The following is a 25,496-nucleotide window of genomic DNA, read 5'->3' as shown; positions in this document are numbered from 1 at the left end:
TGGGGAAGAGTTTACCCAAAAGACTTTCCCAACACAGCTCTCAAAGAACTGTTGGGAAGAGTCATGTTGGGGAATGACATGGAAGTGGTAGTGTTTCCTGTTCTGAATGGACCCATTGAAATCCATGGGCACGACTGACTGAAGTCCTTTGATCTCAGTGGGTCTGCTCTGAGTATGTCTTAGTTAAATGAAACCCACAACTTTTAAGCTTCCAACCTTTTGTACGTATTTATATTGTTCCAATACCAGAATCGCACAGCCAGCAAGCGCACAAGCACTAAGGGTAGGTTAAAAAGGGAGGGGGGAAATTGTTCAGGAAATAGCAAGCAATGCTGGAGATGGGAGGTAGGCATGCTCCTCTTCAAACATTTGCTTGGAAATGAATATAAAGATTACTGGCGTAAGACAGCATGACAGGCACACACAGAACGCACAGATTTCTTTGTACCCGTTGCCACTGGTGGGGAGAGTGCCACTGCATTCATGTCCCTGTCATGAGAACCAGTGTGGTGTAGTGGTTAAGAGCTGTAGACTCGTAATCTGGGGAACCAGGTTAGAGTCTCCACTCCTCCACATGCAGCTGCTGGGTGACCTTGGGCTAGTCACACTTCTTTGAAGTCTCTCAGCCCCACTCACCTCACAGAGTGTTTGTTGTGGGGGAGGAAGGGAAAGGAGAATGTTAGCCGCTTTGAGACTCCTTTGGGTAGTGATAAAGCGGGATATGAAATCCAAACTCTTCTTCTTCTTCTTCTTCCTCTTGCAAGCATCTCATAGGCACCTGGTTTGTAACTGTGAGTGGCCTTGATGGGCTTTTGATCTGATCCAATAGAGCTCTTTGCATGTCCTTACACCAGTTAGGCTTCAATCCATGCTCCGTGACCGACCACACACACACACAAGCAAAGGAAGCAAAGCCTACCTATTTCACTCATCTGTTTGCTTCACCGATATTTTCCCCATATTGCTTTAGGCTCGCGTTGGGCGCACTGCCATCTCCATTGCTCACCGCTTGTCCTCAATCAGAACTGCTGATGTCATAATTGGCTTTGAGCATGGAAGAGCGGTGGAAAGGGGAAAACACGAGGAGCTGATGGAACGGAAAGGGGTTTATTTCACACTGGTAACTTTGCAAAGCCAAGGGGACAAGGCACTCACTGACACGCCGGTGCAAAGCAAGTACCTTATTCTGCGTTTCTGAAAACGAGGTCAAAGTTTACTAACTCAAGGAATTAATTTCCTTTTCTTTACTAACACAACTATTTCCCTATGGCCCCATGAAAAATCAGTCACATAGGTAAAAAACAAGCTGTGCCTTATTCCAGGGTTATATTATTTGTGCATCTATCTCTGGATCACTGATATGTCCCTAGCTCTTGCTCTTTCCCATTAGCTACCTGTGATCTTCTTAACTGGAGATGCATGAGGTTCAAATCTAGATTCTTATGTATTTGCAGCCTGTGCTCTGCTACTGAGCTATGGTCCCTGGGAGCAAGACAAACCGAATACTCTGCTTTATTAGTGTCACACTTTGATGACCCCTCAACCAGCATTCTTTGCTGACACGAACTGAACAAGCCTTCTTGCTGTGCTGCAGTCCATTTTTAAGAACCCTTCAGATTTCCGAAAGAGCTGTTGGAGCATGCAGAGCTGATATAACCTCAGACATCTTGGCGTTCTTCTAATTGAAAGCACCTTCTGACTTCACTGGGATACATTGTTTTGAAATATAAGGCAAAAGGCCTACATAGTCTCAGGGCTGCTTCCATTCCCGCTGTGTTTCATAATCGCCAGTGAAGAAGAAAAGTTATAGCAGCCTTGAGCGATTGCCCCTGCATTTGTGAGGAGAAACTAAGGACAGAGTGCAATTTGTGCTGGGGTTCACCATTTCAGAGTGTAGTAAGGGAGACTGCATGCTTGAATTCTGCTCAGAATGAAACATATCTGTAAAATCAGTACATCAGGTTAAAATGGTTATAATTTAGCTTCCATATCCTGACATTCTAGCTGTGATATTTGCAGTGATGATATGAGGTGAGGGAACATTCGAATATGCAAGCTATCCCTTGTAGCTTGAAGTGGTACACCCCAACAAAAACATGTTGTTTTTCTGCTCGCAGGTGTGCCAACTCGAATAAAATAGGGAGGGGGGCAGATAAGCCCCAACCCACATAATAGATCACAAGACACAATGCATGCACACCATTTGACTGGCAATGCCTGTCAACTTTGGGGGGGGGGGGGCGACAGCCCCTTCAAATAGTTTATTGGGGGGGGGGTAAAGGGACCTTGACCCCTAGGAGTTGGCTCCTATGTCTGCTCGCTTCTATTCTTAGTGTGGCAGCTGCTCAAGACATTTCACGTGCTAGTGGTCTGTGCTTTGTACACGCAAAGAACATTGTTCTTCATAGCTTCCTTTTGCAACTGCAGTGTTAACCATACAGCTCAACATGGGATCATAGGAGCATGTGTGGAAGACTGATGGGCTGCTTGGCAGGGGGTTGGACTGGACGGCCCTTGTGGTCTCTTCCAACTCTATGATTCTATGATTCTAAAGGAGCACATCCAAGACCCTTAGAAAGCTTCTCTGCCAAAGAAGTGTACTTGAAGTTAAGCTCACATTTTTTTGAACTAAAGAGAATATCTGTGCTTCAGGTAGAATATTTAGCAAACCCCCATGAAGAAAAGACTTTCAGCCTCGTAACGGGTTTGCTTTATACACTGTAAACGCAAACCAAAATATAAGTAATAAAAATGGAATGGATGATCTCACTTTCTGATGGGCTTCTTTGGCTTTGTTTTACAGCAGCTGAACCAAACCTTGAGAAAACGCAGTCTTTCGTCAGGGGAAGTTATCGGGACAGCTTGAGGTAAGCCTTTCAGTGGGGAACAAAACACAACACTATGCAGCCTTGTCACAGCATGTTCCTGTTTTGCTTCAGGTGAGGAAACAGGATGTAGCACCCCTAGACATATGACAGGCAGCAACCAGTTTCTTTTGGAGTTTGACCTGGCAGTTCTTTCTTTTTTATTGAGAATCAGCCCACCACTGAGAATGGGTATTCTTTGAACTGGCAAAGGGGCGGGAGCAGAAGGCTTGTTTCACAAATTTGCTTCATCTAAAGAGGTCTTGTAAATATAGCTTGCCGGTATAGCTAAAACATTTGGCTACAACCTGATTATTTTTTACTGAAGACTTTGAGACTGAGCTATGTATGAACACGAGTATCCCTTCCAGAGGAACAATAGCTAAGTTGATATGTATTAGTTTCTGCTTTTTTTTTCTGAAGAGAGATTTTTAAGCACTGTTCCTCAAAAGGAAAAATAATATTGAATCTCATACCATTCAAAAATGTGTATGTGTAGTTCCACCCAGAATGGTTTTGTTGCATGCTTTAGAGTTTACCAAGTGAGATGCTGATCTTTTCTCCTCTACTGTTATGTGATCTATTATAAAAGGATATAAGCGTGTCTGGGTTTTATAAGCAACTGTGGTAGCCATGAAAGCATCCCATTAAGGGGGCCGCTTTGGAAATTATGTTTTCCTTTTTGTGCCAAGATGCAAGCTGGAGGGCGGGGTGGGGGGGGGGAGGAATGTTCTATACACAGGTATGTCTGCCATGGCCGGTTAGACACAATTTTGACACATGGAACTTGTCACATATTAGTATTCCATCTATATATATAAAAATGTAGAGGGTACATTTTGTTCCAACAAACCTTTCCCCACAACCGCTTACCCGATCGCCCTCAAATTTGCCCACAACATCGGGACCGCATGTGAGAGTGTCTCTATCCACTTACATTGTCCATACACACACCTAGGACAGGTAGAAAGGTAAGGTAAAGGGGCCCCTGACCATTAGGTCCAGTCGTGACCGACTCTGAGGTTGCGCGCTCATCTCACATTATTGGTCAAGGGAGCCAGGTCATGTGGCCAGCATGACAAAGCCGCTTCTGGCAAACCAGAGCAGCACATGCAAACGCCGTTTACCTTCCCGCTGTAGCGGTTCCTATTTATCTACTTGCATTTTGACGTGCTTTTGAACTGCTAGGTTGGCAGGAGCTGGGACCAAGCAACGGGAGCTCACCCCGTCACAGGGATTCGAACCGCTGACCTTCTGATCAGCAAGCCCTAGGCTCAGTGGTTTAACCCACAACGCCACCTGGGTCCCACAGCGCCACCTGGGTTCCGCCGCAGCCCTCGCCAGGTAGAAACCTGGATTTGTATACCCAAAAATTGCCCCCCCAGTGGACATCCTATGAACAACACCCAACATACTGCCAAAATCCCGCCCACTCTCCACCCACCCCACCAATCAAAATCCAACATACACCCAATCCTCAACCCGCCCCTCCCACCCCCCAAATAACACCACCACCCAAGGACCCTCACCTTTCCTCAGCCCTCCCCTCCCACCCACCCCCAAATACCAGGATCACCCAGGGAACCACACCTCCACTGGGTGGGGGTTACCGGGAAGAGGGAGTTGGGGGATTCACAGGGATAATCCGATGGAGGGGGGGGGCAAACAGAATTGATCGTGGATCGGGACAGGGTGGGGGCAATCACAGGGATTAGCCACAGCAACACGTGGCAGGGCCAGCTAGTTACTGATATAAACTGAAACAGCTTATGGGCGCTGACTGCCTACCCAGATTTTAGGGTAGTTGTAACAAATCAAACAACCCAAGTAAAAGGAAGTGCCCCCCTGGCAGCTTTTTCACCCAGGTAGGTTGTGTGTGTGTATATAAAATAAATACAGGCAACTCCTCGTTTGCGCAGGGGTTTGCCATCATGTGCATCGGTGCAGCATGTGTAAGCCTATTTTGCCCTGTTCCACCCCTGGCCCGTCCCGCCTGCTTCTGGGGCAAAAAAACAGTACGCGCATCGGTGGTTGCACACAAATTGAACACATGCAAAATGGTTGCCACCTGCATCAAGAAATAAAACAGACATCTTGCAGTTAGGAAGGGGATGGGAAATGCACTAAAAAGTTTAGGATAATGATTGATTGATTGATTGATTGGAAGATGTATAACCTATGCCCCCAAAATCAGGTTGAACGCTCCATTTCATTTAACCTCCCTGCAAGCAAATCAGAACAAATCAGCTAAATAAAAAACAGGCATCTTAGAACTGACATCATATAACTTCCATTTTAAGTTTTCTGCAAACAAATTGGGACAAAGGCTTAATACTGTGAATAGGTTGTCTGGGGGTGCCCGTATTTGGAAGTATGCCCCTTTGAACTCAATGGGACTTACATCTGAGCAAACATATCAAGCTTTGCACCATAAATCTCAGGATATAGGTATTGTAAGTATTTCAGTAAACTGTGATCCTGATAAGTAATAACACCTAGATGCAAACTACTCAAACTGCTGTTCCCAAGACTTCACCTTTTCTTTTTATTCTTTCATAGAGCTTCCCTTCGACAGCGTTCCAGATCTCAGTTGTCAAATATAGTACCAGACCACCCAATGTCAGTTGCCCAGAACCATTCAGAGCATATCTATAGCACCCGGCAGTATGAAGAAGATGGCACTCCATTTAAGAAGGTCATTAATTTGACAAAAACATCCATTTTGTTTCCTTTCTCTGGTCCCGTTGAAAAGCTCACTGTATAACCCTTCCTCGAAGTTTCTAATGGGCAGCACGAAAAGTAGAATATAAACATCTTTCCATATTTGCCCCTTTTCTCTTTTAGGAGCCAACTGCTGTAAAAGGGGAAGAAGTGAAGCCTGCTAATGTGACCAGAATTCTGAAATACAATGCCCCTGAATGGCCTTACATGCTGATTGGATCCCTTGGAGCAGGCTTCAACGGGGCGGTCAACCCACTCTATGCCTTGCTTTTCAGCCAGATTCTTGGAGTAGGTCATGACCAATTTCCTCCTTCTTGTATTGAATATGATTTTTCACTGTTGTTGTCTAGTCATTTAGTCGTGTCCGACTCTTCGTGACCCCATGAACCAGAGCATGCCAGGCACTCCTGTCTTCCACAGCCTCCCGCAGTTTGGTCAAACTCATGTTGGTAGCTTCGAGAACACTGTCCAACCATCTTGTCCTCTGTCGTCCCCTTCTCCTTGTGCCCTCAATCTTTCCCAGCATCAGGGTCTTTTCCAGGGATTCTTCTCTTCTCATGAGGTGGCCAAAGTATTGGAGTCTCAGCTTCACAATCTGTCCTTCCAGTGAGCACTCAGGGCTGATTTCCTTAAGAATTGATAGGTTTAATCTTCTTGCAGTCCATGGGACTCTCAAGAGTCTCCTCCAGCACCATAATTCAAAAGCATCAATTCTTTGGCGATCAGCCTTCTTTATGGTCCAGCTCTCACTTCCATACATCACTGCTGGGAAAACCATAGCTTTAACTATACGGACCTTTGTCGGCAGGGTGATATCTCTGCTTTTTAAGATGCTGTCTAGAATGCTGTCTAGGTTTGTCATTGCTTCTCTCCCAAGAAAAGCATGTTTCAAAGCTACTTGCAGTTGTTCTCCTCTGGTTATTCGTCCCTTACTGCTCTTAAAAACTGCATGGAATATATTTTTTTGTCCCCGCACCCCCCCCCCTGCAGTGATTTGCTTGTACTTCAGTTGGGTCCACATTCTCTGGTTTCTTGGTGCTGATTAATACTTTGTTTTTGAAACCCGGGCATTAAACATACCTGGGTTCAAATGGCCTAGTACTATCAATTATGAATAGCGCACACACTATTTAAATGGGATACTTCCCTGCAGCAATTACTGAAACACATCTGAAGAAGTGTGCATGCACATGAAAGTTCATACCAATAACAAACTAAGTTGGTCTCTAAGGTGCTACTGGAAGGATTTTTTTTATTTTTTACTGAAACACAGTTTAATTTGCTGGTCTGATATTCTCAATAGTTCCTTTTTCTTAATGGTTTTAATTGTGTTTTATTATAATTATGCTATTTATCACCTCAAACTACATAAGGAAAAGTAGGATAATTATTCTATATGAAACAAATACATTTCATTTTAAAAAAATAATTTTATAAAAGCTTATAGAAAAAAATACAAAATTTGATATATTTTCCCATTTTTTAACCAACCAAGACTTCTATAGAGATACAATAAAAACACAGAAATATGAGTGTGTGGGAGGGGGAGAAATAGAGAAGGAAAAAGAAAGAAAAAACAGAAAAGAGGTTAAGAGAAAGGTAGAAAAACAATATTCACTTTGTCTGATCCACTATAGTAGAACCAAATGCATTTCAGATTAGAGAGAATGGCCTCTCCTTTTGACAGATTTGAGGCCTGGCACCTCGAAATATTTTTAGTATCTAGTTGTACTTAGGTAGAGGAAAAGTCCCTTATAAAAAATCTACAGCCTATTGATTGCATTTGGGGAAATTCACACCATTTAAATCAAGAAACCTCCACTGATGTGAGGGTATGGTCAAGCTTTCCTTTAATTACTGCTGTACTAGGGGCAAAATATGCTTGCAGCACTCCATTGAGATCTCACACGAGCCATACTCAAGGCAACTGTAAAACCAAAATGGGCTAACTCAGGAGTATCTAATACAATGACCCCCCCTACAACTCACTACAACCATGGCCACTGGCCATGCAGGCTGTAAGTTGGAGTCCAATAACATCTGCAGGCTACCCCTGGACTAGATTGCACAATCCTATGATTTCCAATATCATTGCAATCATGTGACATGGATTCTGAAGTAGAGGCTCTCAATTCACTGCTTAGAGATGATTATAATGAAGCCATGTATAAATTGCCTAAATAGATAATAAAATTATACTATTTTAGTCGGCACTTAATATTATGGCCCTTTCTTTTCTTTCCTAAAAGACCTTTTCTATCCTGGATGAAGAAGAACAAAGATTACAGATCAACAGCATCTGCTTGCTCTTTGTATTGGTTGGAGTTATATCATTTTTTACACAGTTTTTACAGGTAAGTGACCATTGAGTACCCCTTTAAGATTGGCTGTTCCGTTGCTTTTCTTTCCTCCTTTTTAGGTGCCTTGTGGCTGGCACGTCTAGACTTACACATTCTTTAAATGCATTTCAGGGATATACATTTGCCAAGTCTGGTGAGCTGCTTACAAGACGGCTAAGGAAGGTTGGCTTCGAGGCTATGCTAGGGGAAGAAATTGGTTGGTTCGATGACCACAGGAACAGCCCTGGGGCTTTGACCACAAGACTAGCAACTGATGCCTCTCAGGTTCAAGGGGTAAGAGATTTTATATAAAAGTAGCTAACACACTTCAGATATTGCCACATCAGCTGGGCATCCACTCAATCAAATTGAGAGAGGATAATTATTGTTATGGTTTTATTGGATAAACACACCTCTGAAACTCCGTAGAAATGAAAGCTGCTGGTAAGGTGATTTTAAGGAGAAAAAAATGGCTATTTCGCACCTTGAATTTTTTTATTTTTATTTTACACTGGAGCATCTTTTAGCATGCAACTTTCAGCCAAAAGTATAAGGCCTAGTTCTCACCGAAATGATAAAGCTGTGTCTCATTTGTACCATTTCATTCCCAAGTGTGGGCTTACATGATGGAATGATTCTTCACAGATTAAATTCAAATATTCCTACACGAAAAATGAAGCACATCAGGGAAAAGTCTAGGACTCTTCCCCCTAATGTTCAATTTCCCATGTACAGAGGTGTTCCCTCATTTGAGCCCCCACCTCATAGCTGTCAACTTCCGGATTGAAAAATAAGAGATCAACAGCAGCACGGCACCAGAAGTTGCTTCTGTGCATGTCCATGTGCAGAAGCGACTTCCGGTGTCGGCTCTGCCCGATTTCCATTGCCCAGACATGGGCAGAGCGGCACCGAAAATCGGTTCTGCGCATGTCCAGACATGCGCAGAAGCGATTTTTGGTGCCCAGACATGCGGACACGGGCAGCCCGGCACCGGAAGTCGCTTCTGCGCATGTCTGGACATGCGCAGAACCGATTTTCGGTGCCGCTCTGCCCATGTCTGGGCACTGGAAATCGGGCAGAGCCGGCACCGGAAGTCGCTTCTGCACATGGACATGCACAGAAGCAACTTCTGGTGCCGTGCTGCTGTTGAACCCTTATTTTTCAATCTGGAAGTTGACAGCTATGAGGTGGGGGCTCAAATGAGGGAACACCTTTACACCCCCATCACCTCTGTACATGGGAAATTGAACATTAGGGGGAAGAGTCCTAGACTCATTAGGGGGAAGAGACCCTAGACCAGGCATGCGCAGAGGCAATTTCCGGCAGCACTCGGCCGGCAGGAGCTGCTGTCTTATAAATCCGGGGGATTTACGGGATATTTTGCAATTCAGGATAACAGCGGGAAACAGATTTAAATATGGGGGTTTCCCGCAGAAAACGGGACTGCAGACTGCAGCTATGCCCCACCTGCAGTCTGAAGTGGTTGAGATAGAGGCCTAGAGCATAAATGGGAATTCCTTTCAAATCCATAATTCACACTTTGGACCCAACTTATCTTCCCATATGCCACTTCTTGGAAGGTTGCTACGAACTGGGGAAAATGAACAAAGCCCATGGCAGCCATGGCAGCTTAGCCATTGCAGACCCTCTCTGTGAGTATGTTGCTGATGGGCCTGTTTTCACAATTAGGAGTGCCAAAGGTTTTTCAGTGACATAGGCAGGAAAAAGAGGTGCTTTGGCAACACATCCTTGCTCAGTCTCCTTGTTCCAGAAGGCAGGTCTAGAACACTTCAGGGAAATACCGTAGATTTCAGATAAAATTTTCTGGAAAAACTTTGTAATGGAAAGAACTGTTTGGCAGTGGGACAGACTGCCTCAGACTGCCTTCACTGGAGGTATTTCAACACCTGAATGGCTATCTATCAGAGAGGCTGCACTGCAGATCCTGCCCTGATAAGGTGGCTGTGCAACTGATTACCTCTAACATCCCTTCAAACTCTTTGCTTCTCTTTGGCAATAGGAGCTGGATGTTAAACAATACCTCTCTTTCCTTCACAGCTTTGAGGTAGCAAAAAGTGTCCCAGTGCTAAATGTGGGGAAGTGTGTTGGTGATCTTCCTTTATTTTATTTTATTTTTGCTTGTTTTAAGGCAACCGGCAGCCAGATAGGAATGATTGTGAACTCTCTCACCAACATCGGGGTGGCCATTGTTATTGCTTTCTACTTCAGTTGGAAGCTCAGCTTGGTCATCATGTGCTTCTTGCCATTCTTGGCTTTATCTGGCGTGGTGCAGTCTCAGATGCTAACAGGGTTTGCCTCTCAGGACAAACAAGCAATGGAAGCAACTGGGAAGGTAATGTTTAAAACAACTACAAAAAAGCACATCATTTAAGATTAAATGAGATGGTGAGTAATAATGCAATCATCCAGTGTTGTCAATAATAACAGGCATTTTGGGCCTGGCATAACCATGTAGGGTTGAAATGTCCCGTCCCCCCACTTGTCAAGCAGTATTTTAAAGTCTCTGTGTCTTGTAAGCCTTATTTTTCTTCTCAGAAGGGCAGTGTGACTTCAGAGGGTAAATAAAATGTTTAGCTTCTGGTTGTAATTGGTTGGATAGAGTTGAAAGACACATTTGGCATTGCATCCGAATCACAAAGGTGTGTGTGCATGGGCGTACCCAGCGAGGGGCAGGGGGCAGCTGCCCCCCAGCAAAAAAATACCCTATTTTACGGACCATAACCCGCACTTTTTCCCTCCGAAAACTGAAGGGGAAAAGTCGCTGCGGGTTATGGAAATCGGGCTGTTTCTGCCCTCTCCGCAGCTGCAGCCAGCAACAGGAACGGGGGGGGGGAGCAGCTTGAAATTGGGCTGTTTTCGCCCCCTCTGCGGCTGCAGCCAGCGACAGGAACATGGGAGGGGGGAGGAGCAGCCTGAGCTGGGGGGGAGGGAGCGGCGGGAGCTCCATCCTTCCTCCCCTCTTCCTTTCTTCCTTTTTTTCCCTCCCTCCCTTCTCTCTCTCTCTCTCTCTCTCTCTCTCTCTCTCTCTCTCCCCCTTCCTTCCTTCCTTCCTTCCTTCCTTCTCTCCCCTCCCTCCCTCCTTCCTTCCCTCTCTCTTCCCCTCTCTTGCCCTCCCCTAGTTTTGATCCTGGGTACACCCCTGGGTGTGTGTGCTTTAAGTGGGCCTTGACATGTACTGGCAGCCTGGGTAACTGGTACACCACTGATCTTACATATTTCCTTAGCCTCCACATGCAACTTCAGTTTGCACCAGCTGAGGCTTCTGAATGGTCTGCAAAAGGCAGCCCTATGTAGAGTGTGTTACAGTAGTCTAATCCGGATGTAACCGGGACTACGTCTGCTTTCTTTCTCCAGTTAGGGATGCAGCCAGAGAATCAGCCGAAGCTGCTAAAAGTTTGATAACAGGACTGAAAGCGACAGTATAGCTATGCAGAACAAATGGTGTAAAAGCCTACAATGAGAGAACAGTGTCTGTCCACAGCTATTACCAACAACTTAAGAATGTGATAAAGAATAGGAGCAGAACAAGCTAAGAAAACCCTTTTGTTTGTTGAGCTGTATTGTCAATGTGTACTTAAGATGCTTGTGTAGACGGCATCACCCTCACCCAGATATGAGAACCCATGCCAGGAATTGCTTCTTGCCCAATATTGGAAAAGTCACCAGTACAGTAAAATTTTTATTAGATTAGGAAACCTGGGGTCACGCATGGTCGGATTCTGAAACTATCTGCAGTAAGAGGGCCAGAAGGCAAGAACATGGGCAAATATATGCTAGCAGTCAGGTTCCAGTGGTAGCAGGCAAGGATCAGAGAGACAGAATTCAAGGATATGATCAAAGACAGGCTGCTGGTGGAGATAGACAGTCAAGGGCCAGAGGTGGAGCACATGGTGAAAAGCAAAGTTAAGTCTGTGTGGCTATTCAATGAGGCAAGTTCCTCAGGCTGAGGAGCTGATTTGGGTATGAGGGCCTAGAGTGTCTCCATTGGCCTGACCTTGGTAAGTTCGACTGAATCAGTTCAAAACTAGAGATTCTTAGTAAACTGGTGTGGAAACCAAACTGGTGTGGAAACCAAAGATAGATAGATAGATAGATAGATAGATAGATAGATAGATAGATAGATAGACAGATAGTAGATTGATGGATAGATACAGTAGATAATAGGTAGGTAGGCAGATGATGATAGATAGATAGATAGATAGATAGATAGATAGATAGATAGATAGATAGATAGATAGATAGATAGATAATAGGTACGTAGGTAGATGATAGATAGATAGAGATACAGCAGCTCACCAGCTGTATGGCCCATATCTCTCAGACTGACATCTAACAGATCTTTGCTACTCCTCCATTTCCTTTCCTTTTCAACAGATTTCCAATGAAGCGCTTGCAAACATCAGGACGGTCGCTGGAATTGGGAAGGAGAAAAAATTTATTGAAGCATATGAGAAAGAGCTGGAAGTCCCTTACAGAGCAGCAGTCAAAAAAGCAAATGTTTATGGAATCTGCTTTGGCTTTGCACAGAGTGTTCTGTTTATAGCCAATTCAGTCTCCTATCGGTATGGAGGATTTTTAGTTGACAAGGAAGGACTTCACTACAGCTATGTGTTTAGGTAAAGGAACAGAAACACACACACACACACACACACACACAAATTATCTTTCCCAAATAGAACCTGTTAGTTGATCATGCATTCTCAACAGACACATTTGTGGGCATGATAAAATTGAATGACAACTCAATGTTAAGAGGCAGTATAACTCTGGATATATAAGGTATGTTATTGGAGACCAACCATGGGGAGGGGGGGGAGGCTGTTGCCTTCCAGCCTTGCTTGACATAGTTGCCAGGCCACTGATGGAAACAGGATCGTTGACCTTGAGCTCTTCTTCCTAAGCGTCATGACGTCTTTCCTTCTTGATTTCAGGGTGATTTCTGCTATTGTGACCAGTGGAACTGCATTAGGAAAAGCATCCTCCTATACGCCAAATTATGCCAAAGCAAAAATAGCCGCAGCTCGCTTTTTCCAGCTGGTGGATCGTGCTCCCCGAATCAGTGTTTACAGCGATGCTGGAGAAAAATGGGTAAGAGCAGAAATTAGTGTTATTAGAATCACATAATTGTAGCATCCGAAGGTCATCCAGTTCCCTCTTCTGTACTGGCGCAAAGAAGATTATAGTGTGTCAAGAACATAAAATTAGAGCAAAACAAGGTCTGCTGGTACCTTGAGGGCACAGAGTGTGTTTGATTAAAGAGAACCGCATTGGCTTGAACAAATAATACGTGCCCAGGGTAAGGCAATTTGGGGTCAATTGCAGTTTGAATAAAGTTAGTGCACATACCCCAGGCAGACTTTCATTGTGCTCTCAGTTTTAGTGATGATTCTGATAAATTTCTCCCCGTCTCAAGATTTATATGCTCTTTGTCTCCAGATTGTCCCTCCAGTCTTAGCCCCTTGTTAAGTCCTCCCAACATACTATTGTTCTTGCAGTCTTCTGTGAGCACTGATGTTCTGAAAGTTAGACACATTTCTAAGGACTCAAAGGCACCTTGTGAAAAATAGGTTGTGCGATTAAAACCGATTAGGAACTAAACCAACAACATAAAAAATAAACCCAGAATTAAAAACAAACAAACAACCAGATGGTAGCAGCTAAGGAGGAATAATATCATCAAACCTCCTGGTTTAACAGGCAGCAATTGTGGGTTTCCTTTTTCTTAGTCTGCAAAAAATGTGGTCTGTTAGGAAATCTTTCCTAGGAAGAAGGGGGGGCAGCTGTGCTTTGAGCATCCTTGTCAACCCAGTGCCCCCAGTGATGCCAGCATAGCCATGTACCTGCTATAGCACTGGCATGGGAGGAGGGCTGAAATTCAGTGGCCATCACAGAGTATTTGCTTCGAATGCAGAAGGTCCCCAGCTCAATTCCTTCCATTCTCTGGGTATGTACCCTGTCTGGATCCCTGGAGAGTCATGGCCAGCATGCATGGACAACTCTTCAGGCCATTTAGAACCTGTGGGAAATGTTTCCACTTGAAACAAAGCCATGAACTGAGCAGCTCCACAGAATTTTACTTACCGTAGCTTCCTAGTGAAAGTTCACACCACATACCGTAATAACTCTTCAGCGGAGTAGGTTATGGGCTCACCATGTTTGCCACCTGCTCACTGCAGCCATCGCACAATGACTTGAATATGTGTGAGTGAAGTATTGATTTGGCATTAAGTGGTGTCTTTCTTCAATATTGTCTCGTACCTGAGACAAAAATGTTGCAAAATGTGGAGGTTCAGAATACTCTATTCCAGGCACCCCAAAACCTCAGCCCTCCAGATGTTTTGGACTACAATTCCCATTTTCCCTGACCACTGGAGAGCCAGCATGGTATAGTGGTTAAGAGCGATAGACTCGTAATGTGGGGAACCGGGTTCGCGTCTCTGCTCCTCCACATGCAGCTGCTGGGTGACCTTGGGCTAGTCACATTTCTTTGAAGTCTCTCAGCCCTACTCACCTCACAGAGTGTTTGTTGTGGAGGAGGAAGGGAAAGGAGAATGTTAGCCGCTTTGAGACTCCTTCGGGTAAAAGCGGGATAAAGCGGGATATCAAATCCAAACTCTTCTTCTTCTTCTTCTACTGGTCATGTTAGCTAGGAATCATTGGAGTTGTAGGCCAAAACATCTGGGGGGCCACAGTTTGGGGATGCCTGCTCTATTCCATTGCCCTTCTACCTGGTTTTCTGTCATTCCCACCCAACCAAATCAGTTAGTCAGCATTTTGTGGCTGCTGTGCATGCTCAGTCTTCCTGGGGGCTATTTTTGCAGCCCCCTCCCACCCTTTTGGGGTTTTCGCCTTAAAAGGTTTTTGCACTTGTGCAAACCTTGGGGCTCCCCAGAACCTACTATTACCTCCCTCTTATGTGTGTGTGTTTGTGTGTGTGTTTGTGTGACTGCATAAGGACTGGCTCCCACTTCATTCCTCCCTTGGCGCAAGTGGAAGCAACAAGCCACGGTCCTTAGCTTAGCATACCCAAACCAGGCTTGGGGTTGTGTCAAGTCATACACGCCAAAGCATGGTCTGAAGCCAAGGCTCATTCTCAGCTTCCTGATTATGTCTTGTTTGAGAGAAAACAAACCACAGTACCTGGACCAGACATCAACTCTAAGCCAAGGATTCTGGTTTGTTGCTGCCACAAGAGCTAAGGGAGGAATGAAGTGTGAGCTGTCTGTTCATACATGGTAAGCCATGATGTGCAAAGCAGCCCACAGTTGGTCACTTTGATTCCACAAAAGACAAGTGGAAGATAGCACTATAGACACACACACACACAGAGAGAGAGAGAGAGAGAGAGAGAGAGAGAGAGAGAGAGAGAGAGAGAGAGAGAGAGAGAGAGAGAGGGTCTTGAAGTGTGACTGCAATATTTATTGATGAAGGCACATTTATCAAATGAAGAGCCTGGTATTGCCTGGTAACAGCAAACGTTTTATTTTGCCCTGTACAAGCCACAGACTGTAATGCTGGATACTGTATGTAATGTTCACCCGCACGTCAGTGAATTTACTGCGCCTCACCTTGTCATGGTGCAAATATGAGGAACTTAGGCAATACCTGCAGAGAAAGGTGTATTAGGAATCCTGCGCCACTTCCTTTGGCTATTGAAAGTTGGCTGTTATTTAACAAATGAGGCACAAATGACTCATTTAAAATCACAAAGCAGTTCATCTAGATTCATGAATGTGTAAACTGGCGGCTGTTAGAATGGTCTCTCAACACGTACGGAACGGAAACCTCAGTGATGTAGCTCACCCCGCAGAATGAACAATAGGAGAGAGTGGACTTCTCTGATGTTGGGCCATACAGTACAAGGAAGCTTCCCTTGATACACCAGCCTCTGTTGCTTCATTGGTGGTTCTTTTTGGTTCAGCATCTTCAGGAACCGTACGCTGCTGCTTCAGAATTATTTCAGCCATCATACACATAAAAGTAGTGTGAAAACCACTTTCCTTCCTATTGCGCTAGGGGCATTGCGCTAGGTTCATTCTGAGGAGCGTCCGGCTCACAGATGAAATGGAATATATTTTGAAAAGTAGTGGTATTTGTGGGGCAAGTCCCAGGCAGCAGTCCTATGCAAGAAATCCCTATTTGAAGAAAGCGGGTGCTATTCAGTGTCAGTCAAAGCAGATACACTGAAATCAAAGGGATTAAATGACTTAAGTCCATTGCCCGTTGATCAATCAGTGCAGTTATTCAACTCAATCTCACAGGTTCAGTGTGTATCCAGATTAATAATTTGGGTAACAGCAAGCCAAAGCTCCAGGACTCAGGATTGTTAGCAGGCTTTGCCAACCTAATACTCTCCAAATGATTTGGTCCACAACTTCCATCAGCTCCAGCCAGCCTGTGCAGGTTGCACAGATGCGCTGACTTCCTTGGGTCTAATTTGATGGGAAAGAGACTTAAAGCTCTTAGTTTACATGGAAAATGAGCAAATAGTTTACTTTTCTCAGTGAGGCTGCTGCTGTGACATTGTCTCTTAGGTAAGAACCGCAGGAAACAACAGAGGTTGGTGGGGGTCAGCTGCAGTCAATGTCAACATGTCTTTTAAACATAGCTGCCAAGTCTCCTGCTGAAAAATGCGGGATCAGTAGTGGCGCGGCACCGGAAGTCGCTTCTACGCATGTCTGGACATGCGTAGAAGCAACTTCCGGTGCCCGCACTGCCTGATTTCCGGTGCCCAGATATGGGCAGAGCGGCACCCAAAATGGAGCCTCCCTGGCAGGTAGGAAATCCGGGGGATAACAGCGGGAGACTTGGATAAAAATGGGAGACTTGGCAGCTATGCTTTTAAACCTTCCACACTGTACTGAACGTGTTATATTTTTGCAGCCTAACTGGGGCCTGGGGTTTTTTTATTGCAGTGTTAATGTTGCAAATGTTGCAAATCTGATTGAAATATGCATGAGGTTATTTCCTTCTACAACAAAGTGGTAGAATTTTCTCCTTTTAACCAATGTCTTGTATGTTCCCACAATAAGGTGCAATTGTCTCCTTACTCAGTGAGGTTTTGCAACGTGCAAATTGATTTAGGTCCCATCTGCTTATCATTTAAGAGCTACATGGCTAATCGGTTTAAAAAGTGTAATTGATCGCAACAGTTCTAGGCATAGTGGTAATAGTAATCATTACTTCCGTAAGAGTCATTTGTGAATTCAGTTCAACCACACCCAGAACATATTCTCTCTCTCTCTCTCTCTCTCTCTCTCTCTCTCTCTCTCTCTCTCTCTCTCTCTCTCTCTCTCTCTCTGTATAATCAGGATAACTTTCGTGGAAGCATTGAATTCTTGAACTGCAAGTTCACATATCCCTCTCGTCCCAACGTTCAAGTGCTAAATGGTCTTTCGGTGTCTGTGAAATCTGGACAGACCCTTGCCTTTGTTGGAAGTAGTGGATGTGGCAAAAGTACCAGTGTCCAACTTCTGGAACGTTTTTATGACCCTGAGGAAGGAAGAGTGGTATGTAGCCTTCTCTGCTTTCATACATAGTAAAAGAGCACTGAAGAGTTGTTATAAAGCAAACCCGCAGTTCTCCCATCATGACCCCCTGAACCCAGCAGTCGGAGGCTGCAGAAGCAGCCAGTTCTGGTTTCAGTGCATGAAGTGGTTGGATGAGAACTCCTAGGGGAACCTCCCAGACCATCAGTGCTTATGGGGCCAGAGCCTGAACTCTCGTGGACATTTTCCCCTAAGGGAGCAGCTGCATCTCACTGCAAATCACCCAGCTTTGCAGTGCAGGGAATACACCAGGTGGGAGGTCATGGAATAAAATAGGAGTGCCTGTCTTCAAGCCAGAGCATTGGCCCTTTCTGGGGGTAGAGCTGGGAGGGTGGAATCTGGAAACAGAAGCATAAAAGTCTGCTTGCAACATTTGTTGGTGCGAACTGCTCACTCAGCACTGTCTGTGGTCTGGTAGCTTTCGAACAGACTTGACACTTTCCCTATGGGTTCCAGATCAAAATTGCATATACATATATGAAATATGTGCACCAAAATTGTGTATAAAATGTGTTATGATTGCATTCAGAAATGTGTATATTAAAAGAAATGCACACTAAAATGGTGGCAACCTCTGCCTGACATGGGTGCCTCACTCTACTTAATGCATTGGCTGGCCCTGCTGCCAATCAATGAAATTACGCAGACATCCTTATTTTTAAAAAAGTAAAGAGAGGCTATGAATGTGTAAAATGCAAGGGTAAATTTATGTGAAATCCATACATCTATTAGCTATCACAATCAGATATATATTTTAACTAGGTAACCCTAGTTCCACCGAACTCACTTATGTAACATATTTCACATGAATTTGGATGAACAATTTGCTGTGTAAATTCCATATAATAAACTTACCTTGCATCAGAATGACAGCTGATAATGAGGATAAAAGCTTGAGTGCCGAGGTCCCGTGACCAAGTTGCTCCCCTATGTAATGCAATAACCAAAGCAGACAGCAGCATACTGTATAGAACAGGCATCCCCAAACTGCGGCCCTCCAGATGTTTTGGCCTACAACTCCCATGATCCCTAGCTAAGAGGACCAGTGGTCAGGGATGATGGGAATTGTAGTCCAAAACATCTGGAGGGCCGAAATTTGGGGACGCCTGGTATAGAGTCTTTGGGTTCAAATAGGCCACAGCTTCATTGGTTACATAGGCATTGGGTGAAGTTGTTTATTTAACTCCAGTCCATCTGCTGTGAGTGTATCTAAGCGTAAACTACACCATGGGGCATAGCTGCCAAGTTTTCCCTTTTCTCGCGAGGAAGCCTATTCAGCATAAGGGAAAATCCCTGTAAAAAAGGGATAACTTGGCAGCTATGCCATGGGGTGAGGGTGGAGGCCCTATGGCCTACATCAAATGAGGGTATCTCCCCCAAAAGGTCACCACTGGAGGAGTTCTATGGCTCTAGCCCCCATCTGGGTGTTGGACAGAAGCAACTCCTCAATGGTCACCAGCTGGTTGGTCCCGCCCCCTGGGGAATCCCCATATCCAGCCTGCCTACCATTGGCTAATCCACAGGCAGGCCTGGAGATCTCCCCAACTGACCTCCAGATTGCTGGCATGGGGCCGTGTCCAGGCCGCCATGCCGCCTGACCATTTAAGGTAAGTGGACTTATTTGCATGAAATCTACCAAACAAACGGTTCATCTAAATGCATTCAAAATAAGTTACCCAAGGCACTGTTTTATAAGGTCAGTTCTAAACGGCACTGGAATGAAGAGATACTTCAAATATAATTTTACTTAAAGGGGTTTAAGCATTCAGCATAGATTCATGTGAAAATTATTTAAAGTTTAGTAAGTTCAGTGTAAGCCTAACTTGAAATTTAAAACTGAGGTTCCCTTACGATGGCGCCAATAGTCCACAAATAAATATTTTTTCTTTTCTGGGTTTTTCCTGTGCAGTTGATAGATGGACACGACAGCAAGAAAGTAAATGTCCGCTTTCTGAGATCTAAAATTGGGATAGTGTCCCAGGAACCTGTGCTGTTTGGCTGTAGCATTGCTGACAATATAAAATATGGCGATAACACCAGAGAGATTTCTATGGAAGAAGTGGTAGCAGCAGCTAAGAAGGCCCAGCTGCATGATTTCGTCATATCGCTTCCTGACGTAAGCATCTTTTTCTTCACTAGTGTTCAGTGTTGTGAAAGGGAACGGTGGCTAAATAAGGAATCCATGGTGTGTGAGTTACAGAATCTCAACCATTTCCCTAGATGCAGCTATGCACATGCTATAATATACTCCTGAACAGCAGCTCACTTTTGGACAGCCAGTGTGGTGTAGCGGTTAGAGTTGTTGGACTAAAAGCGAGGAAACCCAGGTTCAAATCCCTTCTCATCCATAAAGTTCACTGGCTGACCTTGGTCCAGTCGCCATCTCTCAGTTACTTCACAGGTTCATTGTGAGGATAAAACGTGGATTACTCTCTGCCCTGAGAAAGTTTCCATATCCCAAGGGTCGTTCATGTCACCAATAAAACACAAAGAAGAGTTGGGTTTCACGCCACATTGCCTCCACAAGCAGTGCCATTCTTTTCCTCCAGCACTGCAGCACTGTGCATATTTCTGATGGTAAAAGAAGTTGCTTCAATTCAGCCAATGTATGTTTTCCAGCAATACAAGACTAATGTTGGCTCTCAGGGATCGCTGCTCTCTCGTGGGCAAAAGCAGCGCATTGCTATCGCCCGAGCCATTGTCCGAGATCCCAAGATCTTACTACTGGATGAAGCAACATCTGCGCTGGATACCGAAAGTGAACAGGTAAAGAGGAGGGGAAATAAACCACATGGACTAAAATAAAAATAAAAATCATAGAGAAAAGTGGGGCAATTCGTACTTGCATGTTGACCTTTCGATGATGGCAGCGACAAAAGGTGATGTGCATCTACGAGCAAGTCATCCTCACAGATGAAACTTTGCAAGCAGAACTTTCTTACCAACCTTCTTCACTGTAAATTTAGGCTTTGCTCCTTGGTTGTTGGGGCAAAGCTATTTCACCATGACTGAATCCCATACCATATCTTAAGACCTGCTGTGAAGGAATGGTTCTGCAGCATCAATCATGCCTCAAAGATAACAAATGAATAGGATGAAAGAGAGTTGCGCCCTCAATTGTGAATCACTGGGTGCAGAAACATTTCTTTGGTTCTTTTCTCTCCCATACATTCATGTGATGATCACACAACGACTTTCTTAATAATTAGACTGAATGCTTGGATGTAACGGTAAAAGGTAGGGGACCCCTAGATGGTTAAGTCCAGTCAAAGGCGACTATGGAGTGTGGTGCTAATATCCGCTTTCAGGCCGAGGGAGCCGGTGTTTGTCCGCAGACAGCTTTTTGGGGACTCATGTGACCAGCATGACTAAACCGCTTCTGGTGCACAGGACACCGTGACAAGTGCCAGAGCAAACGGAAATGCTGTTTACCTTCCCACCACAGCAGTACCTATTTATCTAATTGCGCTGTTATGCTTTTGAACTGCTAGGTTGGCAGGAGCTGGGACAGAGCAACGGGAGCTCACCCCGTCAACCGGATTCAAACCGCCGACCTTACGATCAGCAAGCCCAAGAGGCTCAATGGTTTAGAGCACAGCACCACTTCAGGGGAGAAAGGCCTTGTTTGGTTACACACACACACACATCTGTCATAGCTGCCAAGTCTCCCGTTTTCGCGGGAAACTCCCGTATTTAAAACCGTTTCCTGCTGGCAGCCCAGATTGGGAAAAAATCCAGTAAATCCCCTAGATTTCCTACCTGCCAGGGAGGCTCCATTTTGGGTCCTGGCGCCGCCCGATTTCCGGTGCCCATACATGGGTACTGCGGCACCGGACGTCGCTTCTACGCATGTCCGGACATGCGTAAAAGCGACTTCCGGTGCCACGCCGCTGCTGATCCTGCTTTTTTCAGTGGGAGACTTGGCAGCTATGGTGTGTGTGTGTGTGTGTGTGTGTGTGTGTGTGTAAGTATAATGTGAATGACCAGATTAGAATGCAATTGCCAGGCGCAACATAGAGATACTCTGCGGTAAGTTGCAGGCCTTCATTTTGTCCCTTTCTCCCTTGTCTTCAGACTGTGCAGGCTGCACTGGATAAAGCTAGAGAAGGCCGAACGTGCATCGTCATAGCTCACCGCCTTTCTACCATTCAGCATTCTGATATCATAGCTGTCATGTCGCAAGGAGTGATCGTTGAAAAGGGCACTCATGAAGAACTAATGGCCCAGGAAGGGGCATACTACAAACTGGTTACCACTGGGGCACCTATCAGCTGAGCTTTCACACTTACTCCACAACACAATCAATATAATTTACTTGGGGATGTGATAAGACCAAGGATGAACATGACAACAATCTTTACGTTACACATTCACTCTGCTATTGCAAATATGCAGGAGAAAATGCCACACACACACCCCAGCCTGCCTGCTTGCCAGCTTGTGACATCAGTCATTAAACTTGCTGTGGTACGAAGAAAGGCAACATCTACTCAAACAGTGATGCTGTTGGGAGAGTGCTCAGAACCTGTTTGCTTTTTAATCAACTAAAGTTCTGCCGAAGTGGTTATATGTTTGGATTATTAAGCCACATACCTGCGACACCAGTGAAGTCAACAACTGCAGATCTTCCACTTGACACTCTGGGCAAACAGTGGCATCCACTGGCATGACCTTCTGTTACTCATTGCACAGTTGTGATCATGGAAATATCTAAACGCAGGTGTCCACATATTTGCAAACACGAAGGAAGCATTGTAAGGTGGCTGTGTGTGTATCCATCAAGAAAGACCGTCTTACCCATGGCATCTGTTCTGCACATGTGGAGGTTCGGCTTGTTTCAGCAAGTTATGAAATTATATTCACCACCGGTCAAACAAGGGAGATATTGCGCACAAAATCCAACACAGATCTATGTATGGATTTGCGTGCTGATCCATATTGCAACCATTCCAGCACACTGAACTGTCTGACATAGGGATGAACAGTTCCATTGCAAACCGTTCAGTGCACATGAATATAAATGGATCAGGCAGGGCATGTGTTCCACCAGCAAGCTATAGTTCCTGTTAGGGTAGCTTTCTCATCAAATGGAGAAAAAGTCAGCTGCAGTTTCTCCCTTGCTCGTTAAAAAGGCACCTGGAGCTGCCGCAATGCCTTTCTCAAAACAAAGAACACTGAAAAAAATGGCTAGGGGGTGCAGGAGGCTGTTCATACTGATGCTGCAGAAAGTGACAGAGAAATTACCATCAGTGCTGCTGAATCAGGAAAAGAAAATGCAGGAAAAGGCAAATGCAGGCACACTACACTCAGTCCTTTGGGGTAGGGAATGTTTGTTGTCATGTGTTTGCAGAAGTGAACAACCAATGCTAACTGAATATCTAAACTAGCTTTCCCCAGCCTCCAGCAACAGGCTGATGGGAATTGTATCCAAAACCAGGTTTGGGGAGACTGGTAAGTAAAGAATCTACACTGTATGGAAGTGGAGATACAGAAAGGAGAATTTGTATCACTACCTTCCTCCTAATTTTACCACTTGGCTACCTAGCTACTTGTGTACGGACATGTTTTCATTAAAGCAAGGGGTGACATTTTGGATCTTTGCTATCTTGTGTTTTCTGCTGACTAAATATTCTTTTTAAAAAGGACGGAAAGAAGAAACGGCATCCAAAACCATTAGGCTGAGTGAGGCAGGTGTCATGAAAGGGCAGCAAATTGTGGTTTAATTTATTGTTGTTGTTATTATTATCTGGAATCAGATGTGCTACTCGGCAGTGAGGCGTAGTTCAGGTTGGGTGCAGGACAAGGCCGGCAGGGACCAGGCTGGATGCCGCACAAGGCAAAATCCAGGGTGGATGCAAGGCTCGGGCTGTGCTATAGCAACACAGAGCTCTGATGTTGCTTCAGCAACAAACAATTTGGGCCCTATGCATTGGAAGCAGCTGAATCCCAATGGTTAGCTCCGCCTGCACTGGAAGGTTAAGGGAGTTTCTTCAGTTAAAGTGGCCCCAACCTGCTCTTGTAGTCTCCTACTACAGTGGAGTGGGGGAGCCTCTGGTGGGAATATAAGAAGAGTTTTCTGGATCAGGTCAATGGCCCATCTAGTCCAGCATCGCGTTCTTATAGCAGCCAACCAGATACGTATAAAAAGCCTGCAAGCAGGACTTGGGTGCAATGTCATCCTGCCCACCTCTGATTCCTAGGAACTAGTATTTAAAGGCAATGGTCTCACTGGGGTTTCTGCAATGGAGTCCCCCAAGTCCAATCATTCTCAAGCTGGAGGGGAACTTCCCCCTGGCTCATCTGGTGGAAGCTGGCCCTGACTGCCTTCTCTGTTCTGGTTCGGAATCCTCAGCCTCATCCCCTGAAGAAGGGGATTCTGTCTCCAGGGTCATGATGGCACCCGGAGGTGGATTGCATCCTCCTTGGTGTCCCTAACAGCTGCGTGCAGCCAAGTCACAGCTGTCTTTGACTGATTGAATGGGAAGAGCCAGGCCTATAGATGCCCATAAAGGTAAAGGGACCCCTGACCCTTAGGCCCAGTCGCGGACGACTCTGGGGTTGCAAAGCTCATCTCACTTTACAGGCCAAGGAAGCCGACGTTTGTCTGCTCCGTGGACAGTTTTTCTGGGTCATGTGGCCAGCATGAGTAAGCTGCTTCTGGCAAACCAGAGCAGCACACAGAAACGCTGTTTACCTTCCTGCCGGAGTGGTACCTATTTATCTACTTGCACTTTGACGTGCTTTCGAACTGCTAGGTTGGCAGGAGCTGGGACCGAACAATGGGAGCTCACCCCGTCACGGGGATTCGAACCGTCGACATTCCGATTGGCAAGCCCTAGGCTCTGTGGTTTAGACCACAGCGCCACCCGCATCCCTATAGATGCCCATACTTTCTACCTTTTCATCTGGGCAGTTCATGGGATTTATTATGGGCTTTCCCCATAATAATGTGGAAAGGGCATTCAAACTAGGCATCAAGCAGTGACTTAGCAGTAAGGCAGCTCAAACTGATGAGTCTCAAACAAGGGTTATCCATCGTTATAGAGGTGTGATGTTCCAGAGCGTTGGGTTTTGTGTGTGTGTGTGTGTGTGTGTGTGTGTGTGTGTTTTTAAGGGTACTTGGTAACCCCAAATCTTAAATCAGATTTGTGGAAAAGGCCTTTTTGTAAACGCAATCTGTTAATTTGGAAATATACATGCTGCCAAAAATAAATCAATTTAAAACTAGATTTCCCTCATGTAGCTGTTAGCAATTTACAGAGAGGAAACCATTAACAGGAAATGAATAATTGGGATTAGAGCTGGCTTGATATAAACGGTTCCCCCAAATCCCCCTGGTCTGTGTTGGAACTTTTCATGCATTGCAAATTAAGTTCACAAGGTGACATTCTAGTATCCTCCAGGCTTGTTAAGCATTGGTGATTGTCACTTAACAGGAGAATGTCAGAAATGTTTGTGAAAATTACTGACATTTACACCGAGGAAAGGGGGGGGGGAATCCTTTGGCAATAGCTCAATAATATATTTAGAGCAAACATTATAGTACAATCCTATGCCTGTCTACTAAAACTTAGTCCCACTGGGTTCAGTGGGGTTTACCCCCAGGGAAGTGGGTATAGGACTGCTTCTTCTTGTACACACAGAAAAGAAATGAATGCCTCTTCAAATATAGTGCCTGCTATCATCAAAAGCAAAAGATTTTTCCTTCGCAACTAATATTTTATATTTACGTAAATTTAATTCACTAAAGTGTATCATTCATCAGCTAAGCTTTCTTTACTCAGACACCATCCCATTTCTCTCCCTCTGTCTCTCAAAGGGAACATGACTTTGTGCCTCTAGAGGAATTTTGTATTTAAAAGAAAAGTTAAAAAGAGAGAACACAACACAGCAATATAATAATACAATTAGGTATGAGGCTTTCGTTAAAGCAAGGCAAAAGCACCATACTATGAACACAGTATTCAGAATTGCTTGTATGCTGCATGGATAAGGCACCCTAC

General features: G+C 44.9%; 1 protein-coding gene across 4 annotated transcripts in view; it reads left to right on the top strand.

Annotated features, from left to right (window-relative positions):
• ABCB11 (ATP binding cassette subfamily B member 11) overlaps positions 1-24,958 on the top strand; it is a 50,924-nt gene extending 25,966 nt beyond the window's left edge. For all 4 annotated transcript variants that reach the window (XM_060280346.1, XM_060280342.1, XM_035133261.2 and 1 more), the window contains exons 17-29: positions 971-1,172; positions 2,804-2,867; positions 5,424-5,559; positions 5,709-5,873; positions 7,835-7,939; positions 8,057-8,218; positions 10,074-10,277; positions 12,320-12,561; positions 12,877-13,033; positions 17,257-17,454; positions 19,403-19,609; positions 20,113-20,259; positions 21,568-24,958. In XM_060280346.1, coding sequence (XP_060136329.1) covers positions 971-1,172; positions 2,804-2,867; positions 5,424-5,559; positions 5,709-5,873; positions 7,835-7,939; positions 8,057-8,218; positions 10,074-10,277; positions 12,320-12,561; positions 12,877-13,033; positions 17,257-17,454; positions 19,403-19,609; positions 20,113-20,259; positions 21,568-21,768 — 2,190 coding nt within the window. In that variant the 3' untranslated portion in view covers positions 21,769-24,958. The remainder of the gene's footprint in view (positions 1-970; positions 1,173-2,803; positions 2,868-5,423; positions 5,560-5,708; positions 5,874-7,834; positions 7,940-8,056; positions 8,219-10,073; positions 10,278-12,319; positions 12,562-12,876; positions 13,034-17,256; positions 17,455-19,402; positions 19,610-20,112; positions 20,260-21,567) is intronic.
• Positions 24,959-25,496: the final 538 nt, after the last annotated feature.

This window comes from Zootoca vivipara, chromosome 1 (assembly GCF_963506605.1).
Source record: "Zootoca vivipara chromosome 1, rZooViv1.1, whole genome shotgun sequence".
Classification (NCBI taxonomy): Eukaryota; Metazoa; Chordata; class Lepidosauria; order Squamata; family Lacertidae; genus Zootoca; species Zootoca vivipara.
The sequence above is the reverse complement of the archived record's forward strand: the minus strand, read 5'-3'. Positions and strand labels throughout refer to the sequence as shown.